General features: G+C 44.3%; 2 protein-coding genes across 3 annotated transcripts in view; one reads left to right on the top strand and one right to left on the bottom strand.

The window, feature by feature from the left end:
* Positions 1-25,313, bottom strand: part of LOC134341616 (zinc finger protein 239-like) — a 618,489-nt gene that overhangs the window by 104,291 nt on the left and 488,885 nt on the right. The gene's annotated exons all lie outside the window — the stretch shown is intronic.
* Positions 3,788-5,200, top strand: LOC134341690 (muscarinic acetylcholine receptor M2-like). The gene has a single exon (XM_063039616.1). The coding sequence runs from the start codon at positions 3,788-3,790 to the stop codon at positions 5,198-5,200; it is 1,413 nt and encodes a 470-aa protein (XP_062895686.1).

The following is a 25,313-nucleotide window of genomic DNA, read 5'->3' as shown; positions in this document are numbered from 1 at the left end:
CAAGTTAACCTTTAGATAATCCTGAGCAAGGAATTCGAAGTCCCTTTGCACATCTGATTGTTAAATTTTCTCTCCATTTAGAAAATAGTCTATGCCTTTAATCCTTCTACCAAAGTGCCTGACTATATATACACTTCCCTACACTATATTCCATCTGCCCATTCTCCCAGTCTGTCTCAGCATCCTGCAGATACCTTGCTTCCTCAACTCTACCTGCCCCTCCAACCCTTGTTGTGTAATCCTGAAACTTGCCATAAAGTCATCAATTCAGTCATCCAAATCATTGACATATAACGCGAAAAGAATCGGCTCCGACAAAGGCCCCTGTGGAACACTACTAATTGACTGTGGCAAACCAGAAAAGGCCCCTTATTCTCACTCCTTCTCTTCTGCCAGTTTTCCAACGTTCAATCTATGCTAGTATCTTTCCTGTAATGCCATGGGCTCTTAATTTGTTAAGTATACTCACGTGCGGCACCTTGTCAAAGTCCTTCTGAAAATCCAACTAATCGACATCCACTGATTTTCTGTTGTCCATCGTGCTTGTTATTTCCTCAAAGAATTCCAGCAGATTTTTTCGGCATGATTTCCCCTGAGTGAAACCACTCTGACTTTGCCTGCTTCATCATGTGCCTACAACTACATCATAACCATATCCTTAATAATGTCTCCAACACCTTCCCAACAACTGAAGTCAGAAATAATTAGCTTATAATTCTCTTTCTTTTGCCTCCTTCCCTGAAACTGTAGAATGATATTTACATTTTTCCAATCTTCCAGAGCCATTCTAGAACCTAATGATTCTTGAAGGATCATGACTAATGCCTTCATAGTCATAGTCATAGTCATACTTTATTGATCCCAGAGAAAATTGGTTTTCGTTACAGTTGCACCATAAATAATAAATAGTAAAAAAAACATAGATAGTTAAATAGTAATATGTAAATTATGCCAGTTAATTATGAAATAAGTCCAGGACCAGCCTATTGGCTCAGGGTGTCTGACCCTCCAAGGGAGGAGTTGTAAGTTTTGATGGCCACAGGCAGGAATGACTTCCTATGACGCTCAGTGCTGCATCTCGGTGGAATGAGTCTCTGGCTGAATGTAATCGTGTGCCCAACCAGTACATTATGTAGTGGATGGGAGACATTGTCCAAGATGGCATGAATCTTAGACAGCATCCTCTTTTCAGACACCACCGTGAGAGAGTCCAGTTCCATCCCCACAACATCACTGGCCTTACGAGTGAGTTTGTTGATTCTATTGGTGTCTGCTACCCTCAGCCTGCTGCCCCAGCACACAACAGCAAACATGATAGCACTGGCCACCACAGACTCGTAGAACATCCTCAGCATCGTCCGGCAGATGTTAAAGGACCTCAGTCTCCTCAGGAAATAGAGACGGCTCTGACCCTTCTTGTAGACAGCCTCAGTGTTCGTTGACCAGTCCAGTTTATTGTCAATGCCTTCACAACCTCCGCTCCTACCTCTTTCAGAGCCCGAGAGTGTAGTCCATCTGGTCCAGCTGACTTATCTAACATTCAATTTTTCAGCCTCCAAAGCACCTTCTCCTTGGTAATAGCAACAACACTCACTTCTGCCCCCAGTACTTCTGGATTTTTGGCATATTCCTGGTGTGTTCCACAGTGAAGACAGACACAAAATAGGTATTAAGTTTGTATGCCATTTATTTTCCCCCATTACTATGTCTCCAGCATAATCTTTCAGTGGTCCGATATCCTTTACTTTTAATATTTCTGAAAAAAAATAGTTTTGGTATCATCATATTATTGGCCAACTTATGTTTATATTTCATCGTTTCCCTCTTTATGAATTTTCAGTTCCCTTTTGTTAGTTTTCAAAAGTTTCCCAATTTTCCCACAATTTTCGTTGTATTATTTGTTCTCTCTTTTCCCTCTATGCTGTCTTTGACTTCCCTTGTCAGCCACTGTTACCTTATCCTCCCTTTAGAATACTTGGATATGTATCCATCCTGCGCCTTCTGAATTCCTCCACGAAGCACCAACCATTGCTGTTCTGCTTTCATCCCTGGTACTGTCCCTTACCAATTAAATTTGGCCAGCTCCTCTCTCATGATTCAGTTACAGTAACCCCTTTTTATCCACTGAAATCCTAATATATCTGACTTCATCTTCTCCCTCCCAAACTGCAGGGTGGATTTAACATATTATGATAACTGCCTCCTAAAAGGGTTTCTTTACCTTAAAGTCGCTAATGAAATCGGGTTCATAACACAACACTCAATCCAGAATTGCCTTTCGCCTGGTGTCCTCAACCGCAAGCGGTTGTAGTAACCCGACTTGTACGCTTTCTACAAATTCCATCTGTTGGGGTTCGGCACCAACCTAAATTTCTCAATCTACCTGCATATTGAAATCCCCCATGACTATTGTAACATTTCAATTTTTATATGCCGCTTCTGTCTCCTGTTGTAATTTGTACCCCATCTCTAGGCCACTGTTCGAATGTCTGGATAGAATTCCCATCAGGGGCTTTTTACCCCTGCAGTTTCTTAACTCTACCCGCAAGGATACTCCATCTTCCAATCCAATGTTTCCGATTTCTAAGGATTTGATTTCACTTTTTACTAACAAATCCTCTCCACCCCGCCACCCCCGCCTACCTCTCTGTCCTTTCGATACAATGTATCTTTTGATGTAAATCTCCCAACTATGATTTTCTTTCAGCCACGATGCCCACAATGTCATAATTGCAATCTCTGACCTCTACCTTATTCCATATACTGTACAGTGTGCATTAAAATATGACACCTTCGGACATGTATTCCTTACCCTCTTCGATTCTGCCACTATGTTAGATTTCAACTCATCCTAGTCTCTGCAACTTTGCTCTATCACCTGCCTGTCATTCCTCACAGTCTCACTACACACTGCATCTACTTGTATACCAACTGCCTCGTCTTCAGACCAATCATTCCAGTTCCCATCCTCCCTGCCTAATTAGTTTAAACCCTCCTCCACAGCTCCAGCAAACCTGCCCACAGGGATATTGCTGTCACTTGGCTTCCGGTGTCACCAATCTTTTTTTCTGCAGGTCATAACTTCCCCTTTTAGGCTATTAGTTTCAAGAATATTAGACCATAATTGTTTAGAGTTCTCATGGGTTTCATAACTAGGGTAAATCAATAGTGTTCGGCCATCACTAATATGGTTCTTAGCATTCTGTTTTGAAACACATGCTGTTGATCCGACGTAACTCAGTCCCAGATTCTTCTCTCCCTCCTGGACTTTGCTTCATTTCTGCTTTTGACTGCAAGTTTATTGGATTTTATGGTTGTTCCTCCTTTGGGAGAGGGATAATTATGTGTATCTGTTTTTCTTGCGTCATTTCTGTAGGCAATTGGGATGTCTCGTGTTCATACAGCTTTTGCTTTCAAAGCACGTGCATTGAAGGGAACCAAGAAATCAGAGGTTTCCCATCATTTTCAGTGCATAAAGGTGGACCAATGTAATGAAAACATGTTTCCAATGTCGGGCATCAACACCTTCATTCAGTTAGGCACTCGTAATTAACTATTAATTCATAATTAGTTGTACGTACAACAAGTGATCTCTGTGCTTCCTGTTCAAATTAATCTCTCAGCAACAATCTTGAAGTTTTGTTTTTTTTTACAACCTATGGTCTTGTGTGTTCTTGATGGTGAGACTTCAATAAGAAATCCTTTAATGCTTGTTTGCTAATATTTTCTCCTCTTTTCTCTTATTTTCTGCGTTTAGTCCGTTTCAGTGCTAACTCAAAGGGAAAGGATGGCTAATTCAACACAGGCAAATGCATCTCTCAGCAACCTAACAGACATTGAAAGAGGAAGCGCTTACAAAACAGTTGGAGTAATCTTCATTGTGATTTCAGCATTATCTTTGAGTCTGGTGACCATTATCGGAAACATTCTGGTTATGCTTTCTATTAAAGTAAACAGACAGTTACAAACAATTAACAATTATTTCATTTCCAGCTTAGCCTGTGCTGACTTGATTATTGGTGTGTTCTCAATGAACCTTTACACTACTTACATCGTCATTGGCTACTGGCCCATGGGCCCAGTGATGTGTGATTTATGGCTGGCTCTAGATTATGTTGCAAGTAATGCATCTGTCATGAACCTTCTTATCATCAGCTTTGACCGATTCTTCTGTGTGATAAAGCCTCTCAGCTACCCTGCGAAGAGAACCAGCAAGATGGCAGGGATGATGATTGCAGCTGCTTGGGTGCTGTCATTTATCCTGTGGGCTCCTGCTATTCTCTTCTGGCAGTTCATTGTAGGTGGGCGGACAGTTAAAGAGGGTGAGTGCCATGTACAGTTCTTCTCAAATCCATTTGTCACTTTTGGCACTGCAATAGCATCTTTCTATCTACCGGTTATTACCATGACTATTTTGTATGTGCAAATATCCCGTGCTAGCCAGAGTCGGATCAAGAAGGATAAGAAAGAGCCCGAGTCAAACAAAGACACCATTTCTCCCAGTCTACTGCGGGGCAAAATAATGAAACCGAGTAACAACAACTTTTCCAGTGCACCTGATGGGTTGCAGAATTTCAAAGTACAAAACGGCAAGGCAGCTGGGGAAGTAATGATGGATAATTGTGGCCAAGGAGAGAAAAAGGAGATCTCCAATGACTCGACTTCCCTCAGTGTGGTCCCTTCCATCCAGGAGGAGGAAGGAACGATTGATGAGAGCACAAAGGTCTCCACCGCACGAAGGCATTTTAGCATCGGCAGCTCCAATCTCTCCAGCATAAAGGTTGTCACTAAATGCCAAAAGAGTGACCTCTGCGCTACCACAGTTGAAATAGTGTCAGATAACAGCACCAAAAATAGTAAAGACAGAGAGCTCACCGCAGCCCACAAGATTATTAAGATGACAAAGACTCCTGCTAAGAAAAAGAAGGGATCTGTTACCCGGGAGAAGAAGGTGGCCAGGACCATCCTGGCTATTCTGCTGGCATTTATCATCACCTGGACCCCATACAATGTCATGGTACTCATTAACACTTTCTGTTTAGTCTGCGTCCCTAACAAAGTATGGACTATTGGATACTGGCTCTGTTACATCAACAGTACTATCAACCCAGCCTGCTATTCACTATGCAATGCTACCTTCAAGAAAACCTTCAAACATCTTCTCTTGTGTCAATATAAAAACATTGGTGCATCAAGATAAAATCAGCAACAAGTTCATCTCCATGAACACTGTATACATGTTAAAGATGACTTCAATAATGTTTATCTATAAATGTATGTAAGTAAATGTTCAAAATGCCAATTTATGGTTCAAGTAGACATTATAGATAATATGGTGAAAGCACACGAGTTATGTCTAATGAATTCTTAACATCTGCTTAAATGAAGAGTGTTCTGATTATTATGCTGTTTCAGAGTGAAATCGTAAATGACTCTACCTAAATTACAAATACAATGTGTTCCAGTTAATTGGGGCACACTGGGAATTGTACATTTTGGCCCGATTACATGGTTACCCCAATTAGCCGAAGTTTCATGGAAATAGTTAACAAAGTATAAAAAAAGACAAATTACCATTTAAATAAGTAACAAATTATGTATTTGAATGAAATACAGAATAAATTAGAACACAACCAAAATCACCACAGTATATAAAACTGTATTAGTTCCTAATTATTATGCTGAAATTCATTAAGTGTACCCTGACCTGTTCCTTTGATTGACTGTAAGTAAACAACTTCATCACAGACACCAAGTGCAGATAGTGGACAGCTTTCAAACAGTGCTTTCGATGATTGGAACCTCCAAATCCTCATTTTAATTCTAACATTCAACATGACTGCTGATACTTTCAAATTCATCATAGTGCCTAAGTTGTTGAAGTATTGAAATTGTTTCATTTCACCCCAGCCGTTTCTGGCATCCGCAAGTCTGAATGTTTGACACCGCAGTGAGGAAAACAGTCCTAAACTGTCTTACTGTTTATCATTTGCCTACGATCAATGACAAAAATATCACTGCTTTTTGAACACAAACACACAAGTGATGCAATTTAAAACGGTTGTTTTAATTACGACATAGTGTATAACGGCCACATAACTTTCATGTGACTAACGCTAGTTAGAAACTGTTTGGCAATAGATTCCTGCCCCAATTAAGAGGCATAGCTTCCCAAATAAACAAAAGAATTCCATGTTTTCCGTTTTCATTTTCATTAAGTATTGTCCTAAAAAAGCGGCTGACCCAATTAACCAATGGACCAATTAATCCCATTTCACTGAATTATAAAAGTCAACATAGACACATTCAAGCGGTAACGTTCATTTTTATCATATTACTCAGTATCAAAAATTGTATCTTGTCCTTTTATTAACTTTGTGTTTCTAATGGATACACACTTCATTACATTTTAGTTGGTAGTTGTAATTGGTTGCTTCGAAACTTAATCACTAGTCAAAAGGGAGCCGTTGTTGGCGGACCTAAATGCAAGACACAGACACTGAAGTACTAGGAACAGGGCTAGTTGTGTCAAGAAAGCAAGGGAAGACAGGAATAAATGACCCTTGACATTGACACAGGCCCTGGACGAGAATAGTATTCTGGGTCTGGGCTAGGACTTGGACTAGAGACAAGGGACCCGGACGTGGAACTAGGAACTTGGAGCCTCAGCTAGGGCTCCGAGCCAGAGGCTGGACAAGGGCCCGAAACCTGGGTCTTGACTTGGGCTCGGACCCCAGTCTAGGCGAGGACAAGACGTGGCTACAGGACTGGACGTGAGACTCCAGGACAGGACGAGGGAACTCCAGAACTATGGTTTCAGTCGAAGCAAGCAGCTGAAGAAGGGAGTGGAAGAAATCGGGTAGAAAAAGCCGTTTTTTTTAAACACTGCTCAGGGAGAAGGGTCTGCACTGCGCAGGCGCGTGACGTAGCGCGCCAAGGTTTAAATGCAGACCACCTATACAGTGGCCATCGTCGGAGTGGACTGAGTCAGAGTGGGATGGCTTTGGCTCAACAGGCTTCGGCGAGAACGGGCAGAGGCCAGGGTAGGTTCCGATTAGTTTTTTTGTTCAGATTGTCTGGCGTAGAGAGAATGCCAGGCAGGATGTTGGAATGCTCCTCTTGTAGGATGTGGGAAGTCAGGGAACCCTCCGGTGTCCCTGACAACGACACCTGCCAGAAGTTCATCCAGCTGCATCTCCTAACAAACCGCGATAGGGAACTGGAGCAGGAGCTGGATGACCTGCGGATCATTCGGAAGAATGAGGAGATTATAGATAGCAGCAACAGGGAGGTAGTTACGTCAAAGGAGCAGAGGTCAGGAAATTTGGTCACTGTCAGGCGAGGGAAGAAGAAAGGGCAGGCAGAGCAGGGTTCCCCTGTGGCCATTCCCCTCAACAACGTATACCGCATTGTTGGGGGGGATGACGTACCTGGGACAAGCTGCAGTAGCCGGATCTCTGGCACTGAGTCTGGCTCTGCAGTGCAGAAGGAAGGGTGGAAAAAGAGGAGAGCGGTAGTGATAGGGGACTCGATAGTTAGAGGTACAGATAGGAGGTTCTGCGGTCGTGACATCGAATCCAGGATGGTTTGTTGCCTCCCTGGTGCCAGGGTCAAGGATGTCTCTGACCGATTGCATGACATTCTGAAGTGGGAGGGTGACTAGCCAGATGTCGTGGTGCACATCGGCACCAATGACATAGCAAGGAAGAGTGAGGAGGTCCTAGAGTGTGAGTACAGAGAGCCTCGTAGGAAGTTGAAAAGCAGGAACTCGAGTGTGGTAATCTCAGGATTGCTACCTGTGCTCCTTGCCAGTGAGGGTAGGAATAGGATGCTGTGGAGGATGAACAACTGGCTGATAAACTGGTGCAGGGGGCAGGGTTTCAGATTTCAGGATCATTAGGACCTCGTCTGGGGCAGGTGGGACCTGTGCAAGAGAGACGGGTTACACTTGAACTACAGGGGGACCAATATCATTTCAGGGAGGTTTGTTAGTGCTATTGGGGAGGCTTTAAACTAGATTTGCAGGGGGATGGGAACCAGAGTGCCAGAGCTGACAGTGTGGCTGGGGTGAAAGTAAATGATGTTAACAGTTCAAGCAAATCTACTAATAGAAAGGTTGTGAGTGGTGGTAAACATTTTCTGAGGTGTATATATTTCAATGCTAGGAGTATTACGGGGAAGGCGGATGAGTTGAGGGCGTGGATTGACACGTGGAATTATGACGTTATAGCAATTAGTGAAACTTGGCTACAGGAAGGGCAGAGCTGGCAGCTTAATATTCCAGGGTTCCGATGTTTCAGATGTGATCGAGGCAGATGAGTGAAAGGTGGGGGAGTAGCATTGCTTGTTAGGGAAAATCTTACAGCAGTGCTCAGGCAGGACAGATTAGAGGGCTTGTCTACTGAGTGCTTATGGGTGGAGCTGAGAAACAGGAAAGATATCGCCACATTAGTGGGATTGTATTACAGACCACCCAGTAGTCAACGAGAATTGGAAGAGCAAATCAGCAGAGAGATAGCAGGCAACTGCAGGAAACATAAAGTTGTGGTGGTAGGGGATTTTAGTTTTCCATAAATTGATTGGGACTCCTATACTGTTAGGGGTCTAGATCGTTTAGAGTTTGTAAAATGTGTTCAGGAAAGTTTTCTAAATCAATATATAGAGGGACCAACTGGATGGAATGCAATATTGGATCTCCTGTTAGGAAACGTTTCAACTTGATCATGGACAAGGATAGATCTGGTCCTAGGGTTGAGGTTCTTAACTGGAAGAAGGCCAAATTTGAGGAAATGAGAAAGGATCTAAAAAGCGTGGATTGGGACAGGTTGTTCTCTGGCAAGGATGTGATCGATAAGTGGGAAGCCTTCAAAGGAGAAATTTTGAGAGTGCAGAATTTGTATGTTCCTGTCAGGATTAAAGGCATTGTGAATAGGAATAAGGAACCTTGGTTCTCAAGGGATATTGCAACTCTCATAAAGAAGAAGAGGGAGTTGTATGACATGTATAGGAAGCAGGGAGTAAATAAGGTGTTTGAGGAGTATAAGAAATGCAAGAAAATTCATAAGAAAGAAATCAGGAGGGCTAAAAGAAGACATGAGGCTACCTTGGCAGTCAAAGTGAAGGATAATCCAAAGAGCTTGTACAGGTATATTAAGAGCAAAAGGATTGTAAGGTATAAAATTGGTCCTCTTGAAGATCAGAGTGGTCGGCTATGTGCGGAACCAAAGGAAATGGGGGAGATCTTAAATACTTTTTTTGCGTCTGTATTTACTAAGGAAAGTGGTATGAAGTCTATAGAATTAAGGGAAACAAGTAGTGAGATCATGGAAACTGTACAGATCGGAAAGGAGGAGGTCCTTGCTGTCTTGAGGAAAATTAAAGTGGATAAATCCCCGGAACCTGACAGGGTGTTCCTCGGACCTTGAAGGAGACTAGTGTTGAAATTTCAGGGGCTCTGGCAGAAATATTTAAGATGTCGTTGTCTACAGGTGAGGTGCCGGAGGATTGGAGAGTAGCTCATGTTGTCCCGTTGTTTAAGAAAGAATCGAAAATTAATCCGGGAAATTATGGGCCAGTAAGTTTAACGTCGGTAGTAGGTAAGTTATTGGAGGGAGTACTAAGAGACAGAATCTACAGGCATTTGGATAGACAGGGACTTATTAGGAAGAGTCAACATGGCTTTGTGCGTGGTAGGTCATGTTTGACCAATCTATCGGAGTTTTACGAGGAGGTTACCAGGAAAGTGGATGAAGGGAAAGCAGTGGATATTATCTACATGGATTTCAGTAAGGCCTTTGACAAGGTCCCGCATGGGAGGTTAGTTAGGAAAATTCACTCGCTAGGTATACATGGAGAGGTGGTAAATTGGATTAGACATTGGCTCAATGGAAGAAGTCAAAGAGTGGTAGTAGAGAATTGCTTCTCCGAATGGAGGCCTGTGACTAGTGGTGTGCCACAGGGATCAGTGCTGAGTCCATTGCTATTTGTCATCTATATCAATGATCTGGATGATAATGTGGTAAATTGGATCAGCAAATTTGCTGATGATACAAAGATTGGAGATGTAGTAGACAGTGAGGAAGGTTTTCAGAGCCTGCAGAGGGACTTGGACCAGCTGTAAAATGGGCTGAAAAATGGCAGATGAAGTTTAATACAGACAAGTGTGAGGTATTGCACGTTGGAAGGAGAAACCAAGGTAGAACATACAGGGTTAATGGTAAGGCACCGAGGAGTACAGTGGAACAGAGGGATCTGGGAATACAGATACAAAGTCCCTAAAAGTAGCGTCACAGGTAGATAGGGTCGTAAAGACAGCTTTTGGTACATTGGCCTTTATTAATCAAAGTATTGAGTATAAGAGCTCGAATGTTATGATGAGGTTGTATAAGGCATTGGTGAGGCCGAATCTGGAGTATTGTGTTCAGTTTTGGTCACCAAATTACAGGAAGGATATTAATAAGGTTGAAAGAGTGCAGAGAAGGTTTACAAGGATGTTGCCGGGACTTGAGAAACTCAGTTACAGAGAAAGGTTGAATACATTAGGACTTTATTCCATGGAGCGTAGAAGAATGAGGGGAGATTTGATAGAGGTATGTAAAATTATGATGGGTATAGATAGCGTGAATGCAAGCAGGCTTTTTCCAGTGAGGCAAGGGGAGAAAAAAAATAGAGGACATGGGTTAAGGGTGAGGGGGGAAAAGTTTAAAGGGAACATTAGGGGGGACTTCTTCACACAGAGAGTGGTGGGAGTATGGAATGAGCTGCCAGACGAGGTGGTAAATGCGGGTTCTTTTTTAACATTTAAGAATAAATTGGACAGCTACATGGATGGGAGGTGTATGGAGGGATATGGTCCATGTGCAGATCAGTGGGACTAGGCAGAAAATGGTTCGGCACAGCCAAGAAGGGCCAAAAGGCCTGTTTCTGTGCTGTAGTTTCTCTGGTTTCTATGGCTTCTAACCGGGCTGGGTGAGGTACTCCTGGGCTGGGCGGGGCACAAGGACGGGACGAGACACGTGGACTGGCCAAGCACACGAATCGGCCGCCCTGGGAACACCGGACGCAGTAAATCTCATCAGTTGACTCTCAGATGAAGTGTCGCCTCACGTGGAAGGACTGTCTGGGGCCCTGAATGGTGGTGAGGGAGGAAGTGAAAGGGCAGGTGAAGCACTTGTTCCGCTTACAAAGATAAGCGCCGGGAGGGAGATCGGTGGGAAGGGATGTGGGTGGGCGGGAACAAATGGAAAAGGGTGTCGCGTAAGGATCGATCCCTGCGGAAAGCAGAGAGAGTGGGGGGGGGGGCGCTGGGGAGGGTAAGGTGTGCTTGGTGGTGGGGTGCTCCCGATGCAGCCTTCTGTATATTGGTGAGACCCGACGCAGACTGGGAGGTCCTTTTGCTGGACACCTACGTTCTGTCCTCCAGAGAAAGTAGGATCTCCCAGTGGCCATATATTTTAATTCCACGTCCCATTCTCATTCTGATATGACTGTCACAACCTCCTCTACTGTCAAGATGAGGCTACACTCAGGTTGGAGGAACAACACCTTAAATTTCGTCTGGGTAGCCTCCAACCTGATGGCATGAACATTGACTTCTCCAACTTCCATTAATGCCCCACCTCCCCTTCTTATCCCATCCGTTATTTATTTATTTATTCATTTATTCATTTGTTCGTTCATTCATTCATTCATTTATTCATTTATTCTATTTCCCAGCTCTCTCTCTCTCTCTCTCTCTCTCTCTCTCTCTCTCTCTCTCTCTCTCTCTCTCTCTCTCTCTCTATTTCTCTCTCTCTCTCTGCTCTCTGTGTCCCTCTCTAAATAGCTGCTTGCCTGCTCTCCATCTTCCTCCGGGGCTCCCCTCCCGCTTTCTTTCTCCCTAGGCCTCCTGTCTCCTCTCCCTTCTCTAGTCCGGTATCCCTTTTCCCAGCTCTTAGCTTTATCCCCTTCCCCTCCTGTCTTCTCCTATCATTTCGGATCTTCCCCTCCCTCTCCCTCCTTCAAATCTTTCACTATCTTTTCTTTCAGCTTTTCCCGACGAAGGTTGTCGGCCCGAAACTTTCGACTGTGCTGCTTTCTGTAGATGCTACCTTGCCTGTTGCTTGAATTTCCAGCATCTGCAGATTTCCTCGTATTTGCATCAGACATCCTCTGTGCACCACTGTCGCATTAACCATTGTCTCATTGATCACTGCCTGCCAACCAGGTTCATAACTAGCATTCATACACTCAGTAACACAGTTGGACATATAGTAGGTCCTGTATCTATTGTTCATAGGTTGCACACAGTTCAACAATAACAGACACAATATTCAAATAGTCTTCTATAAAGCAGAATTATTCATTCCATCTCATTCCATCCGGGACATTAGACAGGGAGCAATGGTTAGAATGGCTGAGATATTCTATCACATGTCCTCAAACAGAGAGGTGCTGCTTCGTGTTAGTGGCACAAACCTATTGGGTCAATGGTCAACCCACGGCTGAATGGCTAACCCTTCCCAAATTCTACTTTTCCCTTAATCCACAATTTCTCCTGCTTTACAAAATTCATGTGACAGAAAAATGCATATTTTACATTCGCCCGTGTCCCTCAACACTTTGCAACATCCGTGGATCCATTTCAGCTGGACAAGAATAACACCCTAGTAAAGTGGTAATGGAACGGAAGTTAACTGATGGCACAAATTCACTCAGTCTGTAACCAAACCAAGTGCATTATTTAGAGATGGGCTCAGCGGTGTATCTAGCGTGTGGAGTGACCCTGGGCATGCACCTTGGGCAGGGTATGTACGAATAATTCAGTAGAATACAGACAGGTTCTATAAAAGAGGGATTAAGTAAGGACTTTCGTAGATAAGAAGGATAAAAAAGGTGAAATTCTTGATTCCAGAAAACTTGTGAGCAATGTCAAAGAGCATGGAGGAATCCACGTCAAACTTGCAAACGTATTGGAGCCCATCCATTGATTCGCAGAAGCGCTGAGAACTTCATTTTGGGTTGAAGACCCAGTGCCTTGCAGCTGATATCTCAGATCCTGACGCAGCACAGGCGGACTCCAACCACGTGTATGTGTGTCGATGTGGAAGCTCAGATTTTCACTGTCTAAACTCAGGATGTGGCCAGCATGCTGGGAATACTAATGTTGAAAAGAGCTGACAGGATGCTGTAACAATACAGAAATCTCACCTCGTTCACAGTGCTGGGGTAGCTCGGCTGTCATGCGGAGGGAGCAGCGGTGACGTTGTGCAGTAAAGACTGCATTCATTATCCCACCATTGTCATTCTGCCAGTTATCTTGTCATTATAAGAAAGGATATCCAAGCCTCATAGGATAAGCAGAAGCCCTTCTCATCAGAAATGATGCTAATCCTGATGGGAGGATACAGTGTAAAGACAGCCTTCCAGAGACATACTTGCACACCAAAGCCATTTGCAGTCTCCTTCACTAAAGTTCCTCGACCAGGCTATATTCAGCCCAGCCAGCCTTACCGCTGATTTTACTCTGCATGATTCTGCTCCCAACTTGCTTCAATAATTCCATCAAAGGTTCAAAGGTCCAATTTAATGTCAGAGAAATGTGTACAATATACATCCTGAAATGTTTTGTGTTCGCAAACATCCACCCAAACAAAGTGCCCCAAAGAATGAATGACAGGTAAACATAAGAACGCCCAAGTCCCCACCCCCAGCTCCCCCCTGCTGTGCAAAAGCGGTTGCAAGAAATAATCCCCCCTCCCGCCACCGACAAAAAACAAGCATCGGCACCGCCACCAAGCAGACAAGTGTGAGCAAAGCAATAGCAAAGACACAGACTTGAAATTACCCCAAACACTTCGAGTTTCACCCAGTCTTCGACATACCACAGGTTCTCTCTTTCCTTAATAAGGGAAAGGGAGTGTCTCGATCAGCAGACAAATGTATTTCCTTCTTCACAAACTCTACTCAGTCTCCACGTCAGTGTTTCTGTATTGTTTACTGAAGACTCCTCCTCTCATGGCAAGTTTGATTTCTACCTTCTTAACAATCTTTGGATAAGTAAGTGAAATTTTTTGGAGACTAACTTGTGTTGTTGGCCTTTGTCTCCCCCAGCTGACCAATGGAGCCATTCTGTCGCCATCTTCTTAGGTAAAGACACTAAGGGTGCAAAAATGTTCTTATTCCACTTGCCAAGATTGGATTGATAAAACCGGTTTGGAATATTTATTTTGTGTTGTCTTGTATTTCATGTTGCAGCTAAATACATTTTTGCAGAACAGTGAATTAGGATGTGTTTTCCTGCTGCAGTTGGATGAATTGGTACTGTAATTGGGCGAACATTCAACCTGGGCAGGCATGCCGCTACTTTTTCTCTTTCATCTTGTTCCCTTTTGCTTCTGAAACCACGCCACCCCCCCCCCCCCCGCCACACACACACACACACACACACACACACACACACACTTTTTCTGAGCGTCTAGCTGCTTGACACGGAGCTGGTTAACAAAAGCAGAGCCCCTGCAAAAGGAAGCCTGTGCGGCACACAGCGGAATTAGAGCCATAGAACCATCAAAATACAGCACAGAAACAGACCCTTCAGCCCATCTAGAGGGGCCGAAAAATTTAAACTGCCTACTCCCATCGAATGTACCAGGACCATAGCCCTCCATACTCCTACCATCCATGTACCTATCCAAACTTCCCTTAAATACTCAAATTGAGCTTGCATGTACCTCCTGTGCTGGCAGTTCGTTCCCCACTCTCACAGCCCTCTGTGTGAAAAAGTTTCCCTTCATGATCCCCTTAAACTTTCCCCCTTTTTCTTCTGCTGTGTACTGCAGAGCTCCTCCTGGGTGGTGTAAGTTGTAGAATCTTTGTTGCAGCTGAACAGTTCTTAGCTCTTTTACAATTTTGTCTGGTAACCACGTGGCATTTGTGTGTGCAGGAATCCCTGTGTTGCAGACCATGTTGTAGGCATTAACCCTTAAACTCCCTTAACTGCTTTTTGGATAATTGTGGTGGTTCAGCTGCAGACTGCAGCAGACCATTACAGAACACAAGCATCTTCGACAGCTCCAGGCACCAGCATTGATTTGTGTCAATTCACTGATTGGTCACGCACTGTCTTGCCACCAAGAGGGTGTTTATTCCTTTTTCTCAAGTTACACCAAGATCGGGGTCCCTAGCCTCTTATATGCCATAGACTGATACCATTAAGCAAGGGGTTTGTGGTTGCCAGGTAGATATCTAGAGCTTTAATGTGGTATCTGCAGGTTGTGGTCTGATCACCCTGCGCAGTGAAGAAGCTTGCACAAAGCTATTCACGAATTCCATTCTTGTTTCTCTGGCATTGGAGACTCTCACTTAGGGAAGTGACAACCAGTGCATTGTCTCTTCAGGTTTGAGCTTCTAATTACGGCTGCAGAAGGTGACAGTCTTGAGCGAGAGCGTCTTTACTGAACCACTAACGCCTGGTAGATTGTTCTCTTACTGAGTTTCAGAGAATTGCTCCTGAAGATTTTGTGTATGAGAGCCCTTCTTCCAAGAGAATTCCCTCAGTGTCCCCCGCAGCTTCCTGTCTCATCAAACAGCTTGTCCTTCTCTCTATGCTGTCTGCCCAATCTGCATACAAAGAGAATACCTGTTTGTCCACGCCCCCGTCCCCCATATCTGGGAGAAACTTGTGCCTGCAGAAACCTTGAAGTCAAACCAAAAGCTTAGTGGTTTGGCACATCATTCCCTGTACACTGCCCAAGTGTAAATATTAGAAACAACCGAAACTTTGTGGATTTCCAGTTCACCAATCAGAAATAAATCAAATCTCTCAGCGTAGTCTCAACTAACCTGAGTTTTTCAAAAAAATGTATGAGTATTTCAAGATAGCCTGCTGTGCTAAAAGGTGTCGTGTTACCACTGCAAGTTGTTTGGGATAAATAGGAATGCATCACAACACTGTATAGACACGTATCACAATGATGAAAGAATTGAACTTTTGTATCGGTAGAGCTGTCTAAAGGAATGACAGATTCTATGATTACCATTGCACATAAGGATATTTTGAAATATCTGTACAGTTTTGAAAAGGAAAGTCGGTCCTGAGGAGTCTCAAAGCTGTTGATTGATTTCTGCTTGCTGTGAATAGGATGTCGCAGGGGTTTGTTTGTTTCTTAAATTCTTAGACTTGGGCTAGTGCACAGGTATTGGTGTACCTGTGTTTTGTCTTTTATTTATGCAGAAACCAGTTTATCCCAGATATGACAGGGATTTGGGGCCATTCTTCTCTTTTGATTAAGAATGAGGTGAGGGCCTGGAGAAAGAGGGCAAGCAACTCAAAGAGAGAGAGGAAGGAATGAATACTAAGGAGTTTTGATAACTGCATGGAATATTCAGAAGCAATTCATCCACCTAAACATCAATAAGAAACAGTGTATCAGATGTCTGTGCATCAGGAAGGATTTTCTCTCTGAAACCTGCCACCTGTTCCAAACATGGATAAACTAGTTGTTGTTTTCAGTTGGCAATGTAGGGACTGTACGTTTGTCACGCTGCAACTGGCACGGAACTTTAATTCCCACATACATCGGAGCTCATTTTACCAAACCTCAGGAAGAGATGCCGCATGCAACATAAAAGAAAACAGTTGTTATTATTTTAATAAGTGGCTTCCTAAAAATAAATACCTTAAAGACTACACACTTAATTTGTCTCCTTCAATAATATTAAGAAAGAAAAAACGGTTTTGTTTCCAGTAACTTGACTGTATCCTCATTCAATATCCAGCTCAGATTTATGATCTAATAGAGAATACCACTGTAATTCGCTGATTATGTCTTGTTTTAAAATATCAAAGACAAAATATCTTTTGAACTATTATGGTTTTTAGAAATTCACCAGCTTGATTACCTCTGATTTTGAACGCTGGAAGCTATGCTGAAAAACGATCAGCACGCTCTTAATATAAGTAATTATTGATTCCTCTACGATTACTGCCTTGCTGTTAGAAAAGGTCATTTGCAGAAAGCTTATTTTATTCAAATACGTGTCAAAGTGGAAATGTCTTTCCTTCGGGTCAGTGCCAGTGAATCATTAACAATATATTTCTATGAAAATTTCATGGGACAATGGGGCTAAAGTAAGGTGCCTGTTGCATCTTACATTCCGCATCATTGCCTTCCTTTAGTTTCTCTTCATTGAATGAAATGAATGTAAATCTGACATGTATCACCCTCATCTTTTTGGTAACACTATCATGCTCTCAGGTGTCTCTCTGATTTATATTAACGTCATTTGACATCTGTATTCGTTAATACCCTCAATATGCATGTACAGAAAGTGTATTAACTTCTCATTTCATTGAAGTACCTTTGTTTCAAATGGCTGCCCTACATTGTGAATCCATGAATGAAACAAAGTCTTCAGGATGGATTTTGGGCACTGTAGTATGAAAACTACACAATGTTCTGCTTACGAGATGCAGATGCATTGCCGCGATGTAGCCCTTGACTAGCGATGGTACAGTGGCTTAGTGATGGATCTATCAGGCAAACCTGTCTGGAAAAATAAAAAGAAGGGAGAAGATTGGGGACGAAGAAAAGTTGATCCAACACGACCAAATGGCGGGATTCCGTTTGGTAGCGAGACTTGATGCGGACATCGAGCACATATTTGGTGCACGCGACCCCTGCCAGCAGTCTCGAACTGTAAACGCTCCCGTCCCATGGCACTGGCCGACCTAAACTTGGAGCCGTTTAACCTTGACTCGCCAGTCCATTGGGCGGACACGAATCATTGGTAGTCGTTGATGCGCATTATAAATGGATTGAAGCCAAAACGGTGAAGACCTCGACCAACAGGGCGACGATAAACACTTCACACATTTTGTACGCATGGAATCCCTGATACTGTCGTCTGTGATAACTGTCCCGAGTTTACAAGTAAGGAATTCCAACTATTTGCAGAAGATAATGGAGTTCGATCGCAGCATACGTCCCTTTATCACCCATCTTCAAACGGTATGGCTGAATGAGCTGCTCAGATGTCACGCAGGGGACACAACAGTTTCATGGGGACATACACCACAGGATCTACTAAATACGTTATTAATAACTTTATTCTTGTAAGCGATCGCTGCAAACAGAAGCCTCTAACTTCCCATTCGGAGTTGAGCTTTTGAACCGCCTGTATGAACTGGCATTTTTGCGGTGTGAAGTGAAAGCTCGAAGGCGCTGGACGCTGCTGCCTTGAAAGCTGAATCAATCCGTCGGGGTCCGGGTCGGAGATCCGAGAACGAGCCAATGTACAGCCATCGCCGGAGCGGACTAAGGCGATTCGATGTGTCAGAGCAGAGGCGAGCGGAGGGGAGGCAGAGCCCGGTCCCGTGCCCGAGACCGAGGACAGATCCGAGATTAGATCGATTTTGAAGTGGGGCCGAATTGGAAAGTTGGGAACGAGCAGAATCGAGGCGGTGAGGCCAGACCCGAGAGAGTATCGGAGCAGCAGAGCCCGGGTCCGAAAGCGAGGAACGATGCGACGTTTGGACGTTTTCATCGACGGACCAGTCTAGACGATGGACACTGCTTTGTACTGGGGCAAGGACATGTTCTTGAATCGGTTCTTGCAACGTCTGGCTTCCTGTCTGCGGTGTGGGGGAGTGGAGGGGGGGGGGTGGATTGGCTGGGGACTCACTTTCCTGACCTTCAGTTCTGAATGTTTATCGTTTGCAGCATTGGTCCTTTTGTTTTTTTACCCTGCACATCCGGTGTTTGACTGTTTTCTTTCTTAGTCGGTTCTGTCGGTTTTCTTTGTTGTGTGGTTATTTGTAAGGAGACAAATCTAAATGTTGAAAACGTATACATTGATAATGAATGCACTTTGAATTTTGAACTGTAAACAGGTACATCTCCATCGATGGGTCAGCAGTGGAGAGACCGAGAAGCTTCCATTTCCAGTGTGTCCACAACTCTGTAGATGATGGATTGGGAAAGAAGAATTAATGCAATTACGAGAGTTATGTTGTCTCAAAAGCCTCCAGAACATTCATACAGGTGTACCTTGGACACTATGCGGGCTGTTGCATCCCGTCAGGTGTGGAGGCACTAATACAGCAGATCGGAAAAAAGCCACAAAGTGTTTTAAATTCAGTCATCTCCAGCAATAGCATCAGGCTGCTCACCATATTCAGAAAGCAATGGCTGAACAAGACGGCATCCATCATTAAGGACCCTCAAGGTGCAGAACACTTTGCATTACTGTCATCAGTAAGGAGGTACCTGGTCACAGGTCACAGCCTGAACGTTTCAGCAACACATGAGCGCAGAATGCGTACAGCAATATGGCATCGTAGGCACTCGGTTGTGCCCAGTTTTAGCCTACGCCAAGATCAATCTGACGCTTCAATGTCAAAAATCAGGAGTGACTTCAATACATTTCGTGCTGTCGTTGTCAATCACGCCTGCACAATGGGTTGGTGAGTTCAGTGTGACTGAAGAAGTGTGGACAAAGTTGGAATAAGGTGATGAAATCCGTGTGGTCTACAACTACATCGGGCAAATAACACAGACTGTGCAAGCTCGCTTTAATGTTCATATAATGTGGGATTGGTTTCAGGATAAATCGTGAGCTAACTCAAAGCTAACACTTGCTTTGTGAGATATGGAGCGAGATATCTTACAATTACTATCAAATAAAATGAATGTGAAGGCAACAATAGAAGTAGGTGATAGGTCATGACTGACATTTCAATCCGGAATGTGCGGAACAGCTTTAAAAAGTTTCTGATTGTCTATTTTACTAGACGGTGTTATGGACTGAGCTTTAAGTATTCCCCGTGGTGCCGAGAGAATACAGAAATAGAAACGTCACCTTGTTTGTTAACTGACTGTAACTAACTCGAGTTGTTGTGCAACCTTTGTTGCTGTTGTTATTTTTTTTAACCGGGGAATAGATTAATATATAAAAGGGCAGCGAGATCAGAACTCAGGCGAGTGGCGCATCGTGCAAGGAGTGCGGTACATTTTGTTCAATACCCGAAAATGGCTCTACCGACAATCCGGCAAGTAAGGATGGTATTTTACCCTTTTCTCGCAGCTTTCGGTGTTCCGGGTAAGTCGACACATCCTCTGTCTGAAATGTTAGGGACGGTCTCTATTAACAGTCATTTCACTGGGTGTTGTTTATGGGCGAAACCAGCCCAGCCCGGAGACACGGCAGACTACTGCTGCTGAACGGTTCGTCTCCGCTCTATGCGCTGATGCAGGATCAAGTTCACTGCCGCTACACTCCCTCCACAGTTTAGCGCAAACGATGCTGCTGAAATTCAGAGAAATCAATCCTCTCCGCTGTGACCACTGTCAGAGTAAATTTGATACCGCGGATTGTTGCCGATTGAAATATATTTTGTGACCTAACTTTTGGTGAAGGAGCAGTAGAACAGTACGAATTGTGGGAACATTGTGGATTGTACCAACTGCCGCCGTAGCTAAACTCTCTCTCTCTCTCTATCTCTCTCTCTCTCCCCCTCTCTCTCTTTCTCTCTCTCTCGCTCTCTCTCTCTCTCGCTCTCTCTCTCTCTCTCTCTCTCTCTCTCTCTCTCTCTCTCTCTCTCTCTCTCTCTCTCTCTCTCTCTCTCTCTCTCTCTCTCCCTCTCCCTCTCTCTCTCTCTCTCTCTCTCTCTCTCTCTCTCTCTCTCTCTCTCTCTCTCTCTCTCTCTCTCTCTCTCTCTCTCCCTCCCTCTCTCTCTGTCTCTCTCTCGCTCACCTGCTCTCTCCCACTCCTTCCCTATACCCCTTTGTGGATTTCCGATCAATCATTTGATTATATGTCATACCCGTACCAGTTGGGGATTATAGTAAATATATCTACCACAAGAAGGGGGTGTCCAGCTGGGGATTTGAATTAATTTCTCCCTATCGCACCTTTAAGATGATAATGAATGTGATTAAAAATGGCGGATATATCCAAGTGGAAGAGCTTATTTATTGGTAGACGTTTCTGAAACTATTCGAGTTTAAGCTAGATTGTGTACAAGCGGCACTGGACGAGTCAGTGAAGTCCGATTCCGTTTCACCCTGGGACTGGTGACCGACAGCGGGCACGACCCCACTTACTCCGGGCCAGTACCGGCTCAATAATAATGAGAGTTACTTTGAGTGGAATCCGTCGGCTGCACATCAGCCGATCATCCTACAGCTACTGTGTTCAGCTCTGTCACGGCTCTCATTCCCTACGGCTGGTGTCTGAATGGAGCTTCAAGGGTAAGAACCATTGAAATGATGGTCGCACGGGTAGGGAATGTAGTGCGCAAGGGAGGTATGGGAGAAGATGGTGATCTCCCTTATTTTTCTGGGTTGCGATGGCGAATGAGCAGCAGTGCTGCCCCCTCCCGGTTACATCGCCAAGGTGACATCGAGAGCACGTCACCAGCAACTTAACCAGGAGCAGTGCTGCCCCCTATCGGTTACATCGCCAAGGTGAAATTGAGAGCGCGTCACCAGCAACTTAACCAGGAGCAAAGGCATAGTTCGGCTCCGATCATTTTTAGTTCACTGAATAAAGATTTTTTATTCTCTCTTGGAACATATTTCCCCGGTAATTTTGCCGATCACTGTCGGAATGGTATTTTCACATTGGATTCCGAGAACGCTTCTCCTCGCCCTGTTTGTAACTCACAATTTGTGACTCTTTCCCTAGCGAACCTATTTGCAATCGTGGTGCTCCTCCGAGGGAATTGCGGCCTTTCCAAATGTATATCGCTCTACATGGTTGGCATGGCAATGGCAGATCTCCTGGTGATGATGTTCTGTGTAATCGGGTACCATATCATCATGTACCAGTTTCCAAAATCCTTCCTGTCCTACACATCCGCCTGTAAGGTCGTCCTGTATTTCATGTTGACCAGCCTGCTAACCTCCGTATGGTACACTGTCCTGTTCACAGTCGATCGGTTTGTAGCGATCTGTTACCAGAAACTGAAAACGAAATATTGCACAGTGAGGACAGCTGTTGCCGGCATTATAACCGTGGCGCTCCTGGGGCATTTACAGAGCGTTCCGCTTCTATTTGAGTATAAACCTATGGGTATAGTTAAAGGTATTCAGTGGGGCTGTCAGCCGAGTTCGTGGTTCATGACGTCTCTTGTGGGAGTTGCATTCTCCTTTCTGCAGAGTATTTTAACGGTTGTATTACCTTTTGTTCTGATAACCCTGTTTAACTGTCTGACAGTGAGGCGCATTTTATTAGCCAGTAAAGTGCGCCGCGGACTGCGCGGTCACAGCAGTCAAACACAGAAGGATCCGGAGATGGAAGGCCGCCGGAAATCCATAATTTTACTCTTTAGTGTGTCCGGCAGTTTCATTTTGTTGTGGCTGACGGCCGCCGTGAGCTTTCTGACCACCCGACTCACAGGAACCGCGCATTACGACGGTGATTACACCAACTCTGCCTATGTCGCCACTGAAGCCGGCTACATGCTCATGTATCTGAGTTCCTGCACGAACACCTGCATTTATACAGCGACCCAGACTAAGTTTAGAGAAGAAGTGCGGCTGGTGTTAAAATCTCCTTGGACTTTGTTTTTAACATTGTTTAAAAAACACAAGTAAAGGAAAGCACATGCTCCTAACGGTCGAATTATCTACTAATGTTCCGCATCGGGCATCCGTCATTGGGTCGTGATGTACATCTGGGTTTTATGTGTTTAAGTGTAACGAGTCTCTCTATTAAATTGACTTGGAATAAAATATAACTCTATTTCCGTGCAGAAGCGTTCTTGACAGCCGTGACGTCATCAACAATCCCGGTATCCGATCGCTCAGTTGATTTCATTCACTCGTTGCGTTTGACAGCAGCGTTGACACTCAGGGCTCATTCGGCCGCAGGGTAACCCGGGTAAAGGTGGAACCATCGCAATGACTTTTACACTGGCACTGGAGATTCGGTGCGGTCAGCCCTGTGACAGAGCTACATTCTTGTAGATTGCAGTGGGGAAAAATATTGCATAGATTCTGCCCCAGCCCGACTATGGCGACCTATGTCAATCCCCAGAGCCATAGTACAGCCCGTGTCCCTCGCTACCTTTGTTAACCAAGGGTTGTCTAGACACGTTTCCATTATTTTATTATCACCTGCATCCAGCACGTCTGCTGTAGACATAACCACGCAGTAATGGGCGATAAAAGAGTGTCTTCAGATCTGTGTATGCATGCGCCTGTAGTTTTAGCCACTGCTGACGTTGGAAAAGACAAAGTTGTTGGCTATCTGTACAATATTTACCTCCTCATAATTGTACACACTTTTACAAGGACCCTTCACTTTATTTTCTATTTCAAACAATCAAACTTCTCCTTATAGTTTATCCCCTTCTCCACAGTCCAGTAAACAATCTGGTGAATTTCATTCACCATCTCTCAGTTCTTACAACATCCTTCCCATGGCGTGACAACCAGGATTGCACCCATTGCTCTCAGTCTGTTATAACAGTGCTCCGTATAGCTGTAAGCTCGAGTCGGAATTCTTCCTCTCAAAGCCGCGGTGAACAATGCAAGAGTAACAAAATCCACTTTCGCTGTACTGTCTCACTGCATTCAGAAAGGTATAGCCTACCCTTGAAAGGTTACAACTAAAAACGACTCTCCAAAGCTCTACATGTCCTCCCAGACTTTTATTTCACAATGTGCATTAAGTCACATTTTGCTGCACAAACACTTTTACAAACAGTAAAGGACCCAGCAGAAAATCTACAGCTCGCCACTTATTGCCGGCGTCCGGCAGGAGAGACACGCTGGCACATTACCATCTGCATCCTTTTACCAAGCTAATTCTGTGACTAGTTTAACAATTCATCTTGGCGTCCCTGTATTTGTCATGGGTGCCTTGTTAGAAACATAATGAAAGTCCATCCAAACTCTATCTACCTTCCTGCTTCGTTAAATCGTCGAGATTATTCCTTTAAAATCACAGACATATTTGTGACACATGACGTGGCCGGTACGAGACCACACTGACTCCTTATTCGCTTCGATGAGCTGCCTTCCGAGCTGCATATACATACATTCTGTTAACCGAAATTTTCTCCCATGACATTCCCGTACCGATATAAAGAGAAATGATCTCGATATTCAACAAATGAAGTGATAAGGGCAGCGATGTGCAAACGGTGAAGAAGGGAGTCAAAGACATTTCAGGCGGAACAGACGGTAAACGAGGTTTGGGGGATAAATTGAAGACACGTGTTTGCATAACTAACGGCACAACTAAATCGACATAGCTGGGTTTATAATACTATGCACTTGTATCCAGATGACTCCAAGGACCCGTTCAAATCAGTCCCTGATCCCAGAGGTCAGCGCTCTTTCATTCATGCACGCCGGGCCCTCCGTCCACCGCGGACGTCCATCCTTCAGCCACCTGAGGTGAAATTTCCGCAGTACCATCCGTCAGCTCAGTAGCCTCTCTATTCCTTCCATTTCTGAGAATTCTCTCAGTGGACAATTGGGCGAGATACGCATCCCGTCAACAACTCATCCACAAGAATGCTCCAAGCCATATGGTAAAGGACACGTAACTGAAAGCGTTCCAGGAAAACGAAACGGGGCAAATAGAGCATAGCCGCCTGGGTAATAACTGGAAATAGCAATCACACTGCGAAAATTCTCTTAGACCATAAGACCATAAGACAAAGGAGCACAAGTCGGCCATTCGGCCCATCGAGTCTGCTCCGCCATTTTATCATGAGCTGAACCATTCTTCCATTTAGTCCCACTCCGCCGTCTTCTCAGCATAACCTTTGATGCCCTGGCTACTCAGATACCTATCAATTTCTGCCTTAAATACACCCAGTGACTTGGCCTCCACTGCTGCCTGTGGCAACAAATTCCATAGATTCACCACCTTCTGACAAAAAAAAATTCTTCGTACTTCTGTTCTGAATGGGCGCCCTTCAATCCTGAAGTCATGCCCTCTCGTACGATACTCCCCCATCATGGTAAACAACTTTGCCACATCCACTCTGTCCATGCCTTCCAACATTCGAAATGTTTCTATGAGGTCTCCCCTCATTCTTCTAAACTCCAAGGAATACAGTCCAAGAGCGGACAAACGTTCCTCATATGTTAACACTCTCATTCCCGGAATCATTCTAGTGAATCTTCTCTGTACCCTCTCCAACGTCAGCACATCCTTTCTTAAATAAGGAGACCAAAACTGCCCACTGTACTCCAGGTGAGGTCTCACCAGCGCCTTATAGAGCCTCAACATCACATCCCTGCTACTATACTCTATTCCTCTAGAAATGAATGCCAACATTGCATTCGCCTTCTTCACTACCGACTCAACCTGGA

The sequence above is a fragment of the Mobula hypostoma genome, unplaced genomic scaffold, assembly GCF_963921235.1.
Source record: "Mobula hypostoma unplaced genomic scaffold, sMobHyp1.1 scaffold_36, whole genome shotgun sequence".
Taxonomy (NCBI): domain Eukaryota; kingdom Metazoa; phylum Chordata; class Chondrichthyes; order Myliobatiformes; family Myliobatidae; genus Mobula; species Mobula hypostoma.
This window is presented reverse-complemented; position numbering and strand designations above follow the sequence as displayed.

Bases quoted from the DNA above. Each gene is read 5' to 3' on its own strand.
- LOC134341690 (XM_063039616.1), top strand. From the start codon at position 3,788: ATGGCTAATTCAACACAGGCAAATGCATCTCTCAGCAACCTAACAGAC.